At 37.4% G+C, this 17,402-nt stretch overlaps 1 protein-coding gene across 27 annotated transcripts in view; it reads right to left on the bottom strand.

The window, feature by feature from the left end:
- Positions 1–2,908: 2,908 nt before the first annotated feature.
- The window catches only part of AFDN (afadin, adherens junction formation factor), a 117,753-nt gene continuing 103,259 nt past the window's right edge, over positions 2,909–17,402 (bottom strand). For 7 of the 27 annotated variants that reach the window (XM_014263476.2, XM_088053669.1, XM_088053670.1 and 4 more), the window contains 5 exons: positions 17,071–17,106; positions 12,431–12,565; positions 9,847–10,366; positions 5,825–5,903; positions 2,909–5,072 (listed from right to left, as the gene is read on the bottom strand). In XM_014263476.2, coding sequence (XP_014118951.1) covers positions 4,928–5,072; positions 5,825–5,903; positions 9,847–10,366; positions 12,431–12,565; positions 17,071–17,106 — 915 coding nt within the window. In that variant the 3' untranslated portion in view covers positions 2,909–4,927. Of the gene's footprint in view, positions 5,073–5,824; positions 5,904–9,846; positions 10,367–12,430; positions 12,566–17,070; positions 17,107–17,402 lie in introns of those variants that run through there. The other 20 variants (XM_088053678.1, XM_088053682.1, XM_088053685.1 and 17 more) reach the window with 9 other exon arrangements.

The raw sequence follows: 17,402 nt of genomic DNA, 5'->3' as shown, positions 1-17,402 counted from the left end.
TTGCAACTTGTTCTGCTTTGATGGAAAAATGAGAACTGACACATGGGTACAAGCTAAAAAACAGTTCAAAAGCGCTGCAATGGTGTGGATATTACAAGATGTTGGCACTAAGGCAGACAGTATTTTAATCAACATCAGCTATTTTGAGGAGGATGATTTAGTTGCTTGCAGGGTGTGACTCACAATTCTTGACAATAAGCTGTGATTTTATATGTAATGCTTATCCTGCAGTAGCAATCAAGTCAGAACAATGCTATTTTCCAGCAAAACTCAGCTTCATCCCAGAAGGATCACCTCTGAAGTGTAATGGCTAATCTCTCCTTTACTGTGGATTTTATCCACTATTAATTAGATTAAGGATCTTTCTGTAGGCTGTAACAGACAATACTTAATTTACTCTTTGAAGTAGTAAAACTGAGCATCCACTACTCCTATTTAGTCATTTCTCTGTGCACCTCTGAGGGTCAAATAGTACTGAAAATTGTCCCATCAGTAGAAAAAAAATCTCAGGAGGATATGTGACTCATCATAACAGCAGCAAATCTCCTTAGGGATCTTCCTTCTATTTCCAAAGCTTAGGTGAGGTTGCTTGATGGGCAGGGAACTAAACAGCCTGTTGGTGAAACCTGGGCAAGAAACAATTATAAAATCCAGATCTTCTAGAAATGCTGCCAGTCTGTATTGCAGCACATCCTTCTACACTGATTCTCTGCTTTGAAGAATCTTTTTTACCCAAACTTTTACCAACTTGATCCCATATTCTCCCTGCAAATGCAAGGCCTTACCATATTACAGATCCTTTTGTGGAACTTCAGGGACAGAATTTTAATGGAACTGTCTAAATCCACATTTAACTCTTAATTTTAGCAACAGTGAAATACCATACATGGATTATAAAATCTGTCAGTGGATTACAAATCTTAGGATACTATTAACTAAGCATTGTCTCGAATGCTTCTGATGCATTTCACGTGAAGTGAAACCAACAAGACCTAAGAGGTCCCAGCTCCATACACCTCTTGTTACCACATTTGTGTAGTATTTTTGCATTGATTTATTATATGAATTTATGCATTTTTGCAATGATGTTGTCATTGCAACATTCCTAAATGCAGTAACAAGAAACACAAAGCATTAAGCCCAGGAGAGAAGGCCATTATCCCTCTCCTGCCAAACACAGAGAGATTCTGCTGTGTTTGTCTACATTTTCTACTGCCTCTATGAGGTGACATTGTCCACACTCATCAGATGGTAACTTGGGACTGATGTACTGCACACAGCCTCTAAACGTTATTTGGTGGAGCTGTAAATTATTTCATTGCACATTTTTTGATCATCTGTCAGTAACAAACTGAGATTCTCTGGGCAGGTGTATTGCACTGTGGCCTCATTAAGTTTACCTGCCATTACAGCTGGGAAAGAAGTCAGCCAACTCCAAATTTTTGACCTGTGAGGCTTTGCCTTCTAGGCCACACAGCCAGTAACTGACCCTGAGACAGCAGTATCATTTCACAAAACAGGAGGAAGAGCAAATTCTTATCATCACATACATGAGTCACTACATGTTTTAAGACTGATATTACTGAATCTCATTTTTTACCAGCACTATGTTTTGTGTTATCTAATTTAATTAGCAGGTAAAGAGCAGTCTTGTTTATTCTGCTACTTGTACACTCATTGCTTGACATACAAACAGCAATCTGTAGGATCAAGTATATTGCTTATTATTTCACTGAACAGGATGCTATGGACTTTGTCAACATCTTCATTTCCCTTTTTCTCAAACCCCAGCAACACTGCAGTAGATTACTTAAAAAAGCGTCTATGAATGATAGGTGCAGAAGGGAGAATTTAACACAGGTTTAAAATGATTCCTAATGTAGAGAGCTCTCTGCATGTGCAAATTTAACTTGACACAGTTGTCACCATAAGGACCACGGTCAGTAAAAACACCAAGAGCTGTGCTTCCAAGGCTGACAGTTCACATCCCTAAAGCAAAGCCGGTGCTGTACTGTCCAACAGCACCACACTTGTGTGCTCACTGAGCAAGCCTGACCTGAAGGCATAGCCCAAAATGTTTTTTCCCACTGAAAATGCATTACTACTGCTGCACATCATACACAGTGCCTGTCTCATAACCTCTGGAATGGTTTGGTCTAGAAATAAAAGTTTCTATGACAGTGTTTGCAGCTGCAATAACTACAGACTCAAATACACCACTTTTTGCTTGTATTGGCTCTTTGGTTTAGACTGAAGGACTCATCCAGAAGGGCAATGGATTGTTGCTATTTTCTTCTACTCTAGACATTCTACATTAAAAATTAAAAGCTGAGCTCTTTTCAGGTTAGAGGTGGCTCTCAATCCCATCTTCAGTAGTTGTGCAGCTACAGCAGAAGGCATCTACAGCACTTCACTGGGGCCTGGCTCCCTCCCCAAGCAGAGTTTGAACTGCTGACTCCCAGTAAGCACAGCAATGCCAGTGGAGACTCTGCATACACTATTTACTTTCCCAAACGATGTCATATGCTAGGTTCTTCTTTGCTGTCAGAAAAACACCTTTGCACCTGATGAAGATACAGATACAGTGTGACTAGTCTGTATAATTGACACCACTGGTATTCACTTTGCAAATTGCTGGTTATGTTGTAAAAATCTCTTCCTTCAAGTTTTCACTATAGGTACCAAACATTAGGCTAAAATTCTCCTCTCTGATTCGTGAAGGTCAGCCTCTGTTGATTCTCCATGTAAAATTAATTTGAGGTTTTCATATGAGATACACTGACTTTGCTCATAAATACATTTTAAGAGGATAGACAAGGCAAAAGATACTAAGAGCCCCCTCTGGTTTATGATAATGTTGTTAGGAATGCAGAATTAAATAAGAATACAAAAAACATTTAATGCAAAGTTAAATACAATACAAACTTTATTAAAAATAGGTTGCAAGTGAAATACAGTAGAAATGGGAAACTACAGCAGTTTTGATGTTTTTTTTTCAAATAATGCACAGACAAATATGAAAAGCACTTTTACACATATTCACACTTGACCCGAATGCCCAATAGCGGCCAAATCCACTCAACTGAAGGTTATAGGTATTTTTTTGCTAAGCCTTTTTCAGAGTCTAGCAGCAACAGTAATTCAGCCACAGCATAAGTTTTTTTTTCCTCAAGAAAAATTTGTCACTGTAAGGCTGCTAGTGTTCTCAAGATAAATTGGGAGAGGCTTGCTTTTGCTGATGAACAGACATAGCAAGCATGCAGATCCTTCATTAACACTTTGAACCAGTTTAATCTTCTACTTCATATTTAACAGGTGAAACGGTAAAAGCACACTTTCAAATAAGAAACCTGAAATACGTAAAAAATATTTACACTCCAATTTTCATTAACTTGCATTTATTTATCATACAACTCTTATTAAAAGTGATTTCTTTCCTAAGGCAGTGAAAGTCTACCCCTTTGTATTTGGAAGTGTGCACAAATCCCTAAATATATATTTATAAGAGAACAATATGATACAGGAAAAAAAAAAAATCATCTAAAGCCAGTAAAGGGCTTTGTCAAATAGAAAATTTGTTTGGAATCACAATATATATTGTCTTAACATCACACAATGAGAAAGACTCTGATGAGGTCCTTATTCCCAACATCATCAGCCACATAAGCATAGCTGAGGAAACAGTGGGAGGAAAAAGATTAACAATTTAAAATTAAATAAGGCTATAACAGTGTGAAAAAATAGCTTGAACTGCCAAAAAGGCTTTCAGTACAACAGTAATAGGATGTCAGTAAAGCCAGCTAGATGGAAGAGGAGCTCGCTAGCACTGCTTTCTCAGTGTGAGCAGGGATGGTTCCTTGCTAGCTGTTAATGACCTTACAAACAATTCCCACTTCCAGACTGCAGTACTGTATTTGATGCTTTACAGTTCAGTCATCTCCTTTAACATGCCCATTCACGTCTCCATATAAAGAAAATCTATTGCTGAACGGATAATAACAGACTTATCAATACTGTTCCAGGCCTAATTGCTCAGTAACTTCTAATCTGAATTTCTCAGAAAACATACCTATGTGTTCTGCTCACCTTCTAACATGAATCCTTGCCTTTAACACACTACTAACATTTTGGTCCTAGCTGATGAAGGGCCACTAAGTGTAGCCTACTATCTATTGCTTATGTAATTTTTAATGAAACAGTTATCCAAAGGTTGTTATCTTCACATTTTTCAAAGCCAGAAGAACATACAGTAGGGATGCATCAACGTAGACTTTTCCATAACTACAGATAAAATCTTAGGCATCCATTTGAGACCAAACAAATATATAGGAATAGAAACATTTTTATTTCAAGATTCTATCTAGAGAATGTGTGTTATGCCAGTACTAAGTAATGGTAAGATCTGTATTGATATGTTGATCCTTCAACACCATACTATATGTCAGACTTGCATATTAAACCTTATTTAAGGTGGCCCAGACATTGGATTCTTGTCAAACCTAAAATACTAATTTCTAGTGCACAGTTTCGTTTAGGCAGTTCAAGCTATTCTCACTCTCTCTGCTCAGCAGCTAAAACAAAAGTGTGTCTGTAAAACACCAGGAAACAGAACTTATCTTTGACAAGTGCTACTTGGTCTGGTGCAGAAGAACTTAACCCCCAAAACAGAAAAAAAGTTACCTTCACGTGATTCATATCTTTAAAAATTTACAGTGCTTTCATTGTATAAACCACAAGCTCCTGGCAAAGTATCAGTTTTCTTGCTATTGCAACATCTCTAAGTCTTAATTAACAGTCTTAGATATAGAGGAATCAAAGTCACTCCTTTCAGAAAACATTCATTTTCTGTTCATACTTAGTAGTGTGCCCCCAATCTCAATCTCTCAACTTGGAGATCATCCATTACATCTGATAAGGTGCTTTAATCTTATTTTGTGTTCAACTCATTTTCCAGTTCCATTAGTTTCCTAGAAGCTTTTACTTTATTGGATACATCCTGACCCTGTGAAAAAAGTCGCTGGCGTTCCCTGAACGTCAAGTTTTCTGGTGCTCCAGGTAAATCTGCATCTTGACTGGAAAGGAAACAAAAAGTACTTTTTATAATTCTCATCTACAAGATCCTTAAACATAATCATTCTTGATGACATGTAATGACAGCTTCTTTGACTACAGCAAAGCAGTCTCCATTCTGTGTTCTGAAAGGTTTTGTTCCTCACACATACCTTTAACTCTGACATTGTGCTATCACTTATGAGAAATTTATGGTGACCATTTAGTGCATGTCAAAATAGATGGAAATGCTGGCCAATTTGCAACATGAATGGCAGGTATAAACTAAGGCTCTGCCTGTATTAGCACAGCATTATTGCTTTGGCTAAACTAGCGAGCTTTTCTGTGGTGGCACATTCCTAAGTAAAAGCACTGGAAGACAAAGCTTTTACTGTCCCATCTTTAGTATGCTACATGGTAAAGCCTGTATGAGATATATACACAGCTTATATTATTTATGCTTATTACAAGTTTGGTAAGAATCCCACTGGAGAAGTACTGTTCAGATTTATAAATACACCTAAGCCAGCTGAAGTTGCTCATTTACGGTGATCATTTTGTTTACTTAGCTGTAGTGCCAAAAACTCGTTGCTGTTCAGCAAGGCTTCAGATCATCTAAGAACTTATGGAGAGAACTCAGTTGTGTTTTATAGTAATCCATAATAGTCAACAGCAGAAATCTTGAGTAGCCCCCAGAGATACAATGATGACAACAAAACACTGCAGAAGTTAGCTAAGTCAGCTGTATAAAAGTTAATGGACTCCTGTATATCACCTTTTAGATCTTTTGTCTCTTGGATCCCGATAAACTTCCCCAGCAGCTGCTCCTGTAGATCCAGTGTATGAATTTATTCCTTATGCAAAAGAAAGAAGTAAGTTTAAGGACTGCAGCTACAACACAAAAGTTTTATACTGCATGTATTTCTTCAAAAAGGTGCAGTGCTTCTTTCAAGAAACTATCTCAAATGAGAATCATAAATTATCAGATGTCATCTAACCTCTAGAATATTTAATCCCAGTACTACAAAATTCTGACCATCTTAAAATGGCCTAATTTTTTTATTCCTAATTTTGAGTCAAAGCCCATTTTGTTTAGATTATCAGCTCATGCTGAATCATGGTCTTTATCTTATTGTGGCTTATTGTAAAACAGACACTAGAAGCTGTTCAAGCAGATCAGCAGAAAGAGCAACACTCTTCATTATCCTGTGACAAACTCCACAGAAAATTAAGTTAGCTGTAGCTCCTCTCTTTCTGCAAAGATTAGTATATACCATCCTTGCAATTCAGCAGAATCAGAATTTTAGTCTGTTAATTCTGAGTACACAAATTGTATCACTCAGAAGATGGCCCCTTCCTCCCATCCCTGAATTTAAATTTCAAGTAACTCTTGCAGCACTGCACCTTTAAATTGATATAACACACAGGTTTTACACATTATATTAATTATTTGTAAAGGCCACAAGACAAAACCTTTTTATTTCCAATCAGAAGTTTAATAATTTAATTTATATTTAAGACCATATTCTGTTAATAACTATCAGGAAAAGAGTAAACAGAAATGTCAGCAACTACTCAGATTCGTCTTCAGACAGTTCTGGTCTCAATACCATACACGTTATGTCTTGTGAACCTTCTTTGGTACAAAAGGAGATGTTTGCTTCTTCCACTGGTACATCTAACTTCTCAAAAATATTCAGTAATTCTGAATGAGGCTAGAACACACAAGCCAATTTAGCTAATGTGTTGTAGGCTTAATTTTTTCCACCAAAAATTTGCAGCAAACCAAATCATACTAGGTATGCCAGGCATATCAAGATTTTTTTCCTCTTAGTTGTGAGTCTTACATTCCTGTAAGTACTGCCTTCCCTACTTTGACAAGCTTATGGCTGGATCCACAAGCTGTGGTTCATAGTTTCATTTACATTAGGATAGTGGTTTTTATTTGGGTATTGACTTTTTCCTTGGTGAGCTGACAGACCCAATTGTCTTTAGAGATCCAGTGGAAGAAGGCACGAGAGCAAAATCTGCAGAAGCATGGTTTACTAGAGTTAACACTCAGAACAGGAAAGAGCTTTAAAGGACAGGAATGTAACAGAGTCAGCAAGATGGGAGATGGTCAAACTGCACAGTGAATTCTGCATTTTGTGCAAACGGCTTTGTACGTTACGCAGGCAGTCTTCATAGAAGCTTGAGCAATCAAGTGAAGTTAACCTGTTCTCATAGCTATTTTAAAAATCATGAAATAAGAGTATTCAGAATTAGTTGTATGGTTTATGAATTAGGCTATTAAAGGCGAAGCATCATACTACAATATTCCTTAATTGTTACCAAAACCCTAACCAAATCTTTGTAAATTGTCCTTTCGGTTGTTTTCCAAGAAAAACAAATGTGTACACGTAATACTGCTGAATGTTTCACTTTCCCCAAGATTCATTTTTTCAATTAAAATTAACAGAAAGCAGGATTAGAAATGCAATTATATACTAAATGTCATTCTGGGTTGTGGATAATGGGAGGCAGGGAGAGTGGTGGTGACAAGTAGTGACTGATGGCTCTAGGGTTGCTTAATTCATTACATCTACAGCCTTCAAAGTGCCAAATAGGGAAGGGAACCAAGGGCTTTTACAAGCCTAGGTGCTGTGATGGAAGGCACATTTTACTCTTTATTATAGTCAGTTTCAAATTAGAATTTCTAGAAAAAGAAAGAAATTTTTTCCTTTGAAAGAAAAAAATTCAGTACAGACATAAAGTTTCAAGTCAGAAGCCTGCCATTTCAGAATATTCTTAATTCTTTGTGGTATCTGGTGTTCAAAAGCTGAAGCCCTTCTGGTACAAAATTGGCTGTGGGTTTATCAGTGGCTTCACATTCACAGTGATTAGGCATAATGGTAGTCACAGCAGGTAGCATCCAGAATGTCTACTTATACTCCAGTCTAATGAAAACATACTGAAAAAATAAAACCTTCCCTCACCTTCTTTTACGATTCAGAACCTATTACAGAGCCAGACGGGAGTGACACATGGGCTTGCAGAAGAGAGGCTATTACCACAGAGACTACTACATCCTGAGATCTCACAGGCAACACCAGTGTAGATGACCAGGCTTCCGCTGCCTTTACAGGAAAATCACTGCGGATACTTTTTCTATGCAGCTTGGGTGTTTGTGCTGACCACAAACAGTGGAACTACTCATCATCAACTGCACCAGTAGGACAGTAATTATAACTGCGCTAAACTGTCCCTTCAGCAATATTAAAAAATATAAAATACTGTGTAGAGCTTCTCTTCAGCACTGGAAGATAATTTGCCCTGCAAAGGAAAGAAATTTTCCTTCCTGGAAAAGGATGACTTGAGCCTCAACTGAAAAGGATGTGGACAAGCAGCTCAGTGGCCTTGTGTATATCCTAAATCAGATTCACATACTATTGCTGCTGGATTAGAAGTGCTTCTAATAGATGGAGCATATTTGGAACCTCATATCCTCCCTATGCTCAGGGCACACTGCTGAATAAAGCAAGTGAGCAATTTTCCTAATTTATTACGCAGTCAAAAAAGTGATGAGGGATATAGCATATTATAGGATTCCATCTGCACCACTGAGACTTGAATCCAGCAATCAAGTTGACTGTTCAGCAAGAAGCCAGCCTAAACACTTTTCTTTGGGATCTCAGGTGACTTGCTACCCTTTTCCTTTCAGAAGGATTAACTGATCACCTAGAATTGGTCGTCAGGCACTTGTTAACCTCCAACATAAATAAAAAGAACAAACTAGAAGAAGGTCATGGCCACCACCTTCAAAAAGAATATAGAAGAAAACAAATGTAGAAGTACCAGCAGATGCTGCTGTTTAAAGAAAAAGTATTATATTAATAAAGTGCAATCTTATCCAAGTGAGACATACTCAAGGAGTCAAGTATACAAGATTTCTCCTATACAGCAGCAGTTTAAAAAAAATCCCGAAACTTTGGATTGAATTAGCTTTGAATTCAGGAGTATAGTTCAACTAGTACTCTGCAGGTAGAATAGGATGCTGAAGTTACTGGCAGCTAGAGCCCTAACTGAAATTAAACTTCATTATGGTTGGCTTGAAGTTATTGTATAACAAGATGAGGACTAAAAGAAACACGGAGATATAGATGGGAAGGAGTAAAGCAAACAGTACTAAGATGAAATTTAGATTTTTGTCTCTCTGCAAGGAAGCTGCAGTGTACAAACCAGAATTTCAGGAATGCTGCCTAATACGTGAAACTAACTGCAAGACCAGTATTTCTCTTGGTGGTTGTGTATTTAAGAACTACATCTACAAATGTGATTTTTAAAGCCATTTGCACACACTATTAAAAGAGAGAGAACCCTGGTACCAATAACAAAGCAGAAGAGAAGTTCTGTCCATGAACCCATTAGAAGAGGTTTCCTGTGTTCAAGAAAGGTGCATTTCCAGATGTCCTGAGTAAACAGTGGTCAGTCATACAAAACAAATCACTTAGAGATACAGAGTGAAAGCCAAAACCAACAGTACTTCGAATTGATTGAGTAGAAGTTAAAATCATTTCTGATTCATAAAGATGGAATTTTTGCTTTTGAAAAGTTTGGGTAAAGAGCAAGAAAATTTGAGAGATCAAAATAATTAAAAATTGAAGGATTCATATTAATATCAGAATTTAAGTTAGATCACCAGAGTGAAAACAGTGATTAAGGGAAGGGGAAATCACAAAATAAGTGATTCAATCTAGAGCACTGGAGTTGAAAATATGAGGATAGTTTTGTAGAGATGACTTATTTCATTGTTTCTACCTTTAGAGCTGCTGGCATGGATGAAACTTGGTTTGTTTGATGGGGGCGGGGGCTGGCTTTTTTTGACAGTAGTACTGTTGGCATTGACAGGAGATGACTGGAATGAGTTGGAAAGAAAGATGCCATCTGAAACGGGGCGAGGCTGGCGGGAGGGCTGCTGTGGCTTAAGGATGGCAGGAGGAAAGTCACCATAAGATTTTCTTGTGCTGGAGTACTTATCCTGACCTGCTAGATTGGAATCCTCCTCCTCATCATCATCATCATCATTGTATGCAACAAACTTGGCAGTATAAATCGTGTCAGGGGAGAGGACCTGTGTTTTGAGGTAAGAGGTGTTTCGCTGAGGTGGGGGAGGAGGAGCGTTAGATGAAGGGGTTGGGGATGGGAGTTCATATTCCCGTGGAAGCGGAGGTCTGTACAGACCAGGCTCGTCAGGTTCCAGCAATCTTCGTTCAGCTTCATCGTGCTGCCTGCGCCTTTCAGCCTCTAAGCGACTGTAATACTCCTCTTCCTGGCGCCTCTGAAAGCCCAGAGGAAACAGAAACACAGTGGTCAGACATTTCAATCCACAAGACTGAAGCTTTCCATCACTGAGCTACAAGCATCTTCTGTCAATCTTTTTTGTCTCCTTTTCTAGCAATAAGCACAGCAACTATATGGATTCATACAAAGAATATTTACTACTAAGAGCAAATTATTTTCATGGGTGCACTTACATTTGGCCAGTGGTCAAACCATCACATTTGCAAAAAACCAGCAGCCATCCAATAACACAATGTAGCTGTCATTTACAGATTTACCACTGCCTGTGGTCACTAAGGCAACTGCCTGTGTAAACGAAGGGCATTCCAACATTTATTACTCAAGCTGTAACTACAGTTAATAAAGTAAAGATTTACTAAAGCTGTAGAGAATCTGTGGGAGAGGAAAATAACTAAAATTAACTGCCATCTTAAAAAAGGAACTTTGTACAATTTTGTTTCATGCTTATAAAATGTAAATTAGTCAACAGAGCCTTGGAATAGAAGACACCTAACAAAGTTTCTAGTATAAACAGCAGGAAACCCACTTTCACACAAAAATCGATTACAAAGAACATTTCCAAAATAGGCATCAAATGAATGCTGTTAAAAAGCATTTAAAACAGAAACTATGCTAATGATATTTATATAAGGTTACTGACCATTTAAAAGGTCATTAAATATCTTCTATGTAGTCTTCCTCTTTAAAAGACTCTTCTGTTTTTAAACTAAATAGCCTTTCATTCTGTTCAGCTCTTGTCTCAGACACATTGTGAACTAATGCAAGGGTTTATTCAGTAGTTTGATAACAAATGAGGTGTATTTGGGAACTCTATGTACATTACAAAACCCTTTGGATATAAGCATAGTATAACTTCTGCTGGGAATATATGATATTTGGAATAACCATCATTTCTTGTTTTAATCCACATATTTAAAAAATCCACATTATCTGCTTATCTGTCCAACATGAAGTCAGTTATCCTGAAAAAATAATAAATAGATCTGATCTTGTTCATCTACAGCAAAGACATGAAACTCATCTCCTTGTACTACTCTCTAAAACCATTTTACTGATAGTACTGAGTTCTGAGTTGGAAGAAGTATCTTTCCTCACTCCAGATACACCTTCCTCTCTTCTCTCTTATTACCACCTCTTCCATTCATCAACCCATACAGTTTATGGGAAACAATTTAACAAAGCTTGAAAAATAAATGAATGTAATTAATATATCTGAGGTCTGGGGGCTTTTAAAATGTATTTGCTCAATCTTCCAAGATGAACAACTTTAAAAGATAGCCTTCTTTCTTCTTTCTGAAGTCAGTGTTAGTAACAGGCAAACAGAACAGAAGTAACTGCTTTCCCTAGGAACAAAAAGGTCTTAAGAAACATGCTGAGTCAAATAAGTCGCTTTGTCTTCTAGTTTTATCAGTAAAGCGTCTCATATTCATGTATAATGTTTCAAAGAAACCTACAAACTCTGAATTTTTATAATTTGACTGCACACTTATCTGCCGAGATGATTTACCTGCTTTCTAGAGACCACTTCCCTCCCGCAGTCAAAACATAAAAATCAGTATGGAGTATTCATAACTATTACACTGTATTTCATACTTCTCTCTGTATCCATATTAAAAAATAATACAGAAATATCTAAGTGCCGTCCCTGGGACATAGGAAAACCCAGTAGCACTAACTGAGCTAGGATAATAAAGAAAGTATGCAGTTTATGTTTGGATCTCAAGGGAAACGGGAAGTACCTGATTTCTTCCATAATTTTCAGAAAGGTTCTGAAGGTAAGAGCCTTGACACTGCTAAAAACTTTCAAGCACACTAAGCCCACAGTACTATTTCTGCAATACCAGTCTACTCCAGCCAGCAGCAATTGCCTGTTTGTTTAATTACTTTTTGGTTTGGATTACACAAACTGAAGCCTTGGGCTATGACCCTTATCACCAGGGCTACTGTGTTTAAATCCTGCTGACCCAAGACTGAGCTGGTACTGGTCAGGCTGAAGAGGAAAGACCTGCAAGAACCCCTGTCGCACTCAGAAGACCACAACCTTTTCTTCAGCCTCTCTCCTGGTCCGCTCCTCCTCTTGTTGTCGGCGCTCTTCTTCCTGCCTGGCCCTGTCTTCTGCTTCTCGTTTCCGCATTTCTTCCAATTGTTGCTGCCGTCTGCGTTCTTCATCCTGTAACTAACAGAGATAAAATTTTAATTGGTCACTCACATGGGCAAGGTCGGTCAAAAAAAAATGTAATCAAATACTGGCATCTAAAAGTAACTCCTTCAGTAGAAAATGCTATGCTACAGATCCATCAATATAATTTCCAGCCATTATGAGTATGCTTTGTTACACTGACTTGCCTAAAATCCTTAAGGAAAAAAAAAAAAAAGAAAAAGCAAAACAGAGGCACACAGGACTACATACATAAAAGCACAAAATACACAGGGAGACATTTTTTAGCAGTCATGTATGAACCCCCAGTGAAAGACTGAGGTGGCTCATGTTCCAAAGAGCTTCAACAATCATAGGTACAGTAAAGTGAAATTAAATACTTGGAACCAAGAGTCCACAGCTCCAGCAGTCAATTGTTTTTTTCATTCTGGATTAGAATTTAAGCACTGGAAAATCATGACTCATTAGTCAGAGGGTCAATCCATTTAAAGTAACAGGCTCATTCAGCAAGTCTGCAAATAGTCTCAGGAGATAAATCAAGTCTCCCACTGTATCTGCAGCAGATATGTTTTGGAAAAAGCAGAGAGTGAAGGGAAGAACACTTTTGAGTACTGGGATTAAACAGCTTACAAGAACAATTCATGTTCAACAGACAGTATTGGTTTATATATGCACATGATGCTGCACAGATAGGAAACTGAGCACAATCCAAACTTTGCATGATTCTTTGAAGTTAACAGCATATAAGCCCTTGATGGACAAGAATATTCACTGGCACAATAATACAAGTAGAAATTAACTGGACTACATGCTGTGTTATTTCTTACTATTGCATATGTTTTAAAGTAATTTTTTCCCTCCACTCAATTCTTTTTGTTTTTTATCCTTATTAGTATAAATCAACAATTTATTTGATCTTGCTGTAAACTGCATGTAGCAGGGATACTTTTTTACTTCTGGATTTTATTTTACAATCCAATTTCACTTATAGAAAAAGACCCTTAAGACACAAAGTAGTGCAAGGGAGAAAGAGAAATTAAATCTTAATAGACTTTGTGAGGACAACCTTCATGTAAGTATTTTCCTCCCTAATTAATTAATAAAAAAAGTCTAAACAGTTTGGCTAATTTTCTTACAATTATTTCCACCCACTGTTAATTTTTGAGCATGAAAGCTACAGAACAAAATTAATTAATTTCATTTAGGCAGTAGTATTTTAGAGGATGCTAAGTAAATGCCCCTTATTTAGGGTTAAAACTTTGTCATTCCCAACTGAAAATGATAAAGATCAAGCTCAATTTGCAGTGTAGGGCAGGAAACAGAGTAGTTAACCAACTCCCTGCTTGAATTAAGACTTCTTGTCTTAGTTACTAGAAAGGCATTATTTTAGCAAAGGAGATAATATTACTGTCAAACTAAAAGACAGCTAGTAATTCACAAGAGTTTATACAAGAGAAGTAATTTCCACTTAATATATAAAAAAAAAAAAAAAGGAAGTAAAAAAGGCATGCAAAAAGTGCATGGTGATAAAATACAGGAAAATTCCTGTCTCTACTACATTTAGAAAAACACCCTGAACATGGTAGTTACTGCTCCCACGTTATGGCATATATGCCTTGCTGCTTGGCAGCAAATATTCCTATTCAAAAGCACTTAAACAAGAAAGAGTTCCCAACTAAATTAAAGAGAAAATAAGACTGGGTTATCTAATTGTCTTCTGACCATAACTAAAGAAAGAAGGCAAAAGTGACCAAGCTTCCCACCTGGGAATTGTTAACATCTGAATCATAAGAATTGTGAAGACAGCTGTATCCAGGTCAGAGGCTATTCTAAACATAATACCTATGGGAAAATGGCTAAAAATTATATGGAAGGCAGAAGTGAGAATACATCAACTATTAAGAGATGACATTTAATTTCTTTATTATCAGTAACTAGTTTCTACTTTGGAGCATTCCCAGACCAAGGCAGGGAGCAGTGGGATGATGAGGTATGCCAGAGCACTTGCAGGCATTTGTGTTCGTAATTCTGTGTGTACAACAGTACCCAGTTCTAACTTCACCCCAAATTTTCAAGATGCAAAGGAAATTCGGCTTTATGTATCCCACTTCTAGTGAGAGGGCTTTAAGATTCCCAGGTGGAGCATGCTGTCTGGATGCTTCATTATGCCAATCAGTTTTTCTCTTGGTAAAAAAAAACACGTTTTCACTTGATTTACTGTACTTCCACATCTCCTCTAAAGCCATGTGTTTATATTTTAACAGGGAAGAACAGCTAATTTGTACAGCCAGAGTGATGGAGAAGAGCACTCTCCCAGTTGTAACCGAGCAAAGCAGCTGAGCACAAAGCACCAATTCTTTTCCCCTGCTTTGACCCAGCTCTACTGCAAAGTGCCAACCACGCGCTCAGTCACACAGTTTTGTCTCCCTATTGCCAACATACACTCACAGCACTACTCCTACCCTGAGGAGAGCAAAGAAGTCCACCTTTCCTCTGAGCTATTGCTCCTTGTAAAGGGGCCAGTGGGCTGATCCTACCAGGAATGTTAAGATGTTCACAGGACTGGCAGGCCATTCTGAAATCCGGGAAGTCTCAAATTTCAGACAACATTCATTTCTCCAAGCACTGCTTAGAACACTTTAAGAGATGTTCCAGGAGAACTTTAAATTTATACCTATCTATTTAATGACAGCTAAAAAGCCAGGTCAGATCCCATAGCGGCCTAGGGAATTTAAAACACAAACACCATCTAAGCTGACAATTCTTGTATTAACTGTTCATCACTTTCCTTCAGCCTTATAATTAGCTGAACAGGTATTAACAATGCTCACCAGACATACAAAAAAAGCATTAAACATAAGAAAGTGGTGGTGTTGTTTAGAAACAACGTAGCAATTACTTGGATATATGAAGTGGCGTTGTTTAGATGATGTGTGTATGTCTCAAAAGTCACGTGAACGGGATAAAAATAATGAAATTATGCAAAAGTGGTATTTGCTGGGAGTAGTGTTCAACTATTTCAGAATTAGCTTGCTGCCTTTTTTAAAAGCTAAATTTATGAACATCATAAATCATCGACTGATTCAGGCCATGAACGCATCTAGCCCAGTATTCTGCTGTCTCTGACCATGGCAAGAAGAGCAGCACATGAGCCTGGCCTCTTTGTCTAGCATTCAGCACACTATTAGAGATGTCAGCTGGTACAGCCTCGTGTAATCCTCTGAGTAGCTGTTTGCAGGCGTGATGTCTATGCATCTGTCTAATCCATTTTTCAAGCTGATGATACCATCTGCCTTCACAGAGGCTTGTCGCTGAAAGATCCAGACATTTGCAGTCTGTTTGCAAAAGTACTTTATCTATCTAGCTGCAGCTCCAGGAATCAAGGTTTGAGAAAAAAAACATAGGTGTAGTAATAGAATAATATTGATAAGATACTAAGTCTGAAAAATCCATGACTCCTGGCCTATTAATTCAGAAAGGTGAAATGCTTCACCTGTTCCACTGCTGTAAACTTCTTAACACTCATGTAATACACAAATACAAAACTGAACATCTTAGATTTTTTAAGTTACCTGAAGTATGCATTTTAAAAAGTGACTTTCTTTTTCATAAGGCAACGCTGAATATCCAAATCCATGTTTTGAACCGACACATTTATTTTTTTCAAGCAGCACAAATTAAATTTTACTAACAGGACTTGCAAGCATCACCTTTCTTTCAAACTGGCACACTAACTGTACAGAAATTGACTTTGAAGGGGATGTATTTCTGCACTGGAAGACTACAAAACTCCTTTTTCATGTCCCCATATCCAATGAGTGCAATAAAATACAGAATTAGCTGGAGTCATAGCAATTACTGCTCCAGTTTGAAAGCCTGTCATGTTTTAGATTCAAGAAAACAGCATTAACCAATTGGAACTGAAATTATATTGTAACTTAATGATTGCATGCTTATGAAACCAACTTGGAAATACCAGTTCAGAAGTAATTTCTGAGTTTACAATCCATTTTTATGTTAATGCCAAAACCAAACACCTCTCACACCTGTAAACAAGGTGTCTCCATGTACTGAAAAACTGTGCTGTATTACTAGGCTCTCAGTACAATTTCCCTTCAAACTGGAAAGGAAGTGTTCTTAGAGCTCCTCTAAAACCTGCATGGGTGGGAAAGGGTAAGGAAGCAATCTTACCTCACAGCCTGTTTATTCAAAGTTATTAGTAAGATTTTATAAACAAAATTGCACAAAAAGGCACATTATGTTAGACCACTGCTGCAACAAACAAATCAAGTCTGCAAGTAGAACACAACATCTATGAGGAAGGAAACACAGGGAAAGGAATCACCGTATCTGAAAACATTCAAATGCATGCTTGCAATTAACTTACTGCTTACTGTATCATAATGATCTTTGAACACCCAAAGATGCCAAATCATCATCCAAAGCACATAGGGTTGTTATTAATAATAATAATAAGGAATTGAAATGGGAAAGAGATATTGAAGAGAAAGAAACAAACATACCAAATCTAGAACAGAGATTGCTGGCACAGCAGTCTGCTGCAGGTAGTAAGAAAGGGAAAAAAAAAGAAAGATGCACAGTGTAAATAAAGATAGGTTAGATTTGTGCAATTTCAAAAGCATTTTCTTTTATTTGTTAAGTTGGCTGCTTTAGAATGAGGAATTGAATGGACATAAACGTGAAATACAGAAATGAAAACAAATAATCCAAAATTTTTATCAGTATTGATTCATGCAACACCTCAGTAATTCCACAGAGTTGCTACTTAACTGCATCTCTGAAAGTGAAATGTAACCAAAATGAGAATGAACTCAGTTCAAGACCACTGTTATTT

This window comes from Pseudopodoces humilis, chromosome 3 (assembly GCF_049639895.1).
Source record: "Pseudopodoces humilis isolate 2021_Gansu_Grassland_sample_001 chromosome 3, ASM4963989v1, whole genome shotgun sequence".
NCBI lineage: Eukaryota > Metazoa > Chordata > Aves > Passeriformes > Paridae > Pseudopodoces > Pseudopodoces humilis.
Note: the sequence above shows the minus strand (reverse complement) of the source record. Positions and strands in the feature narration are given on the sequence as shown.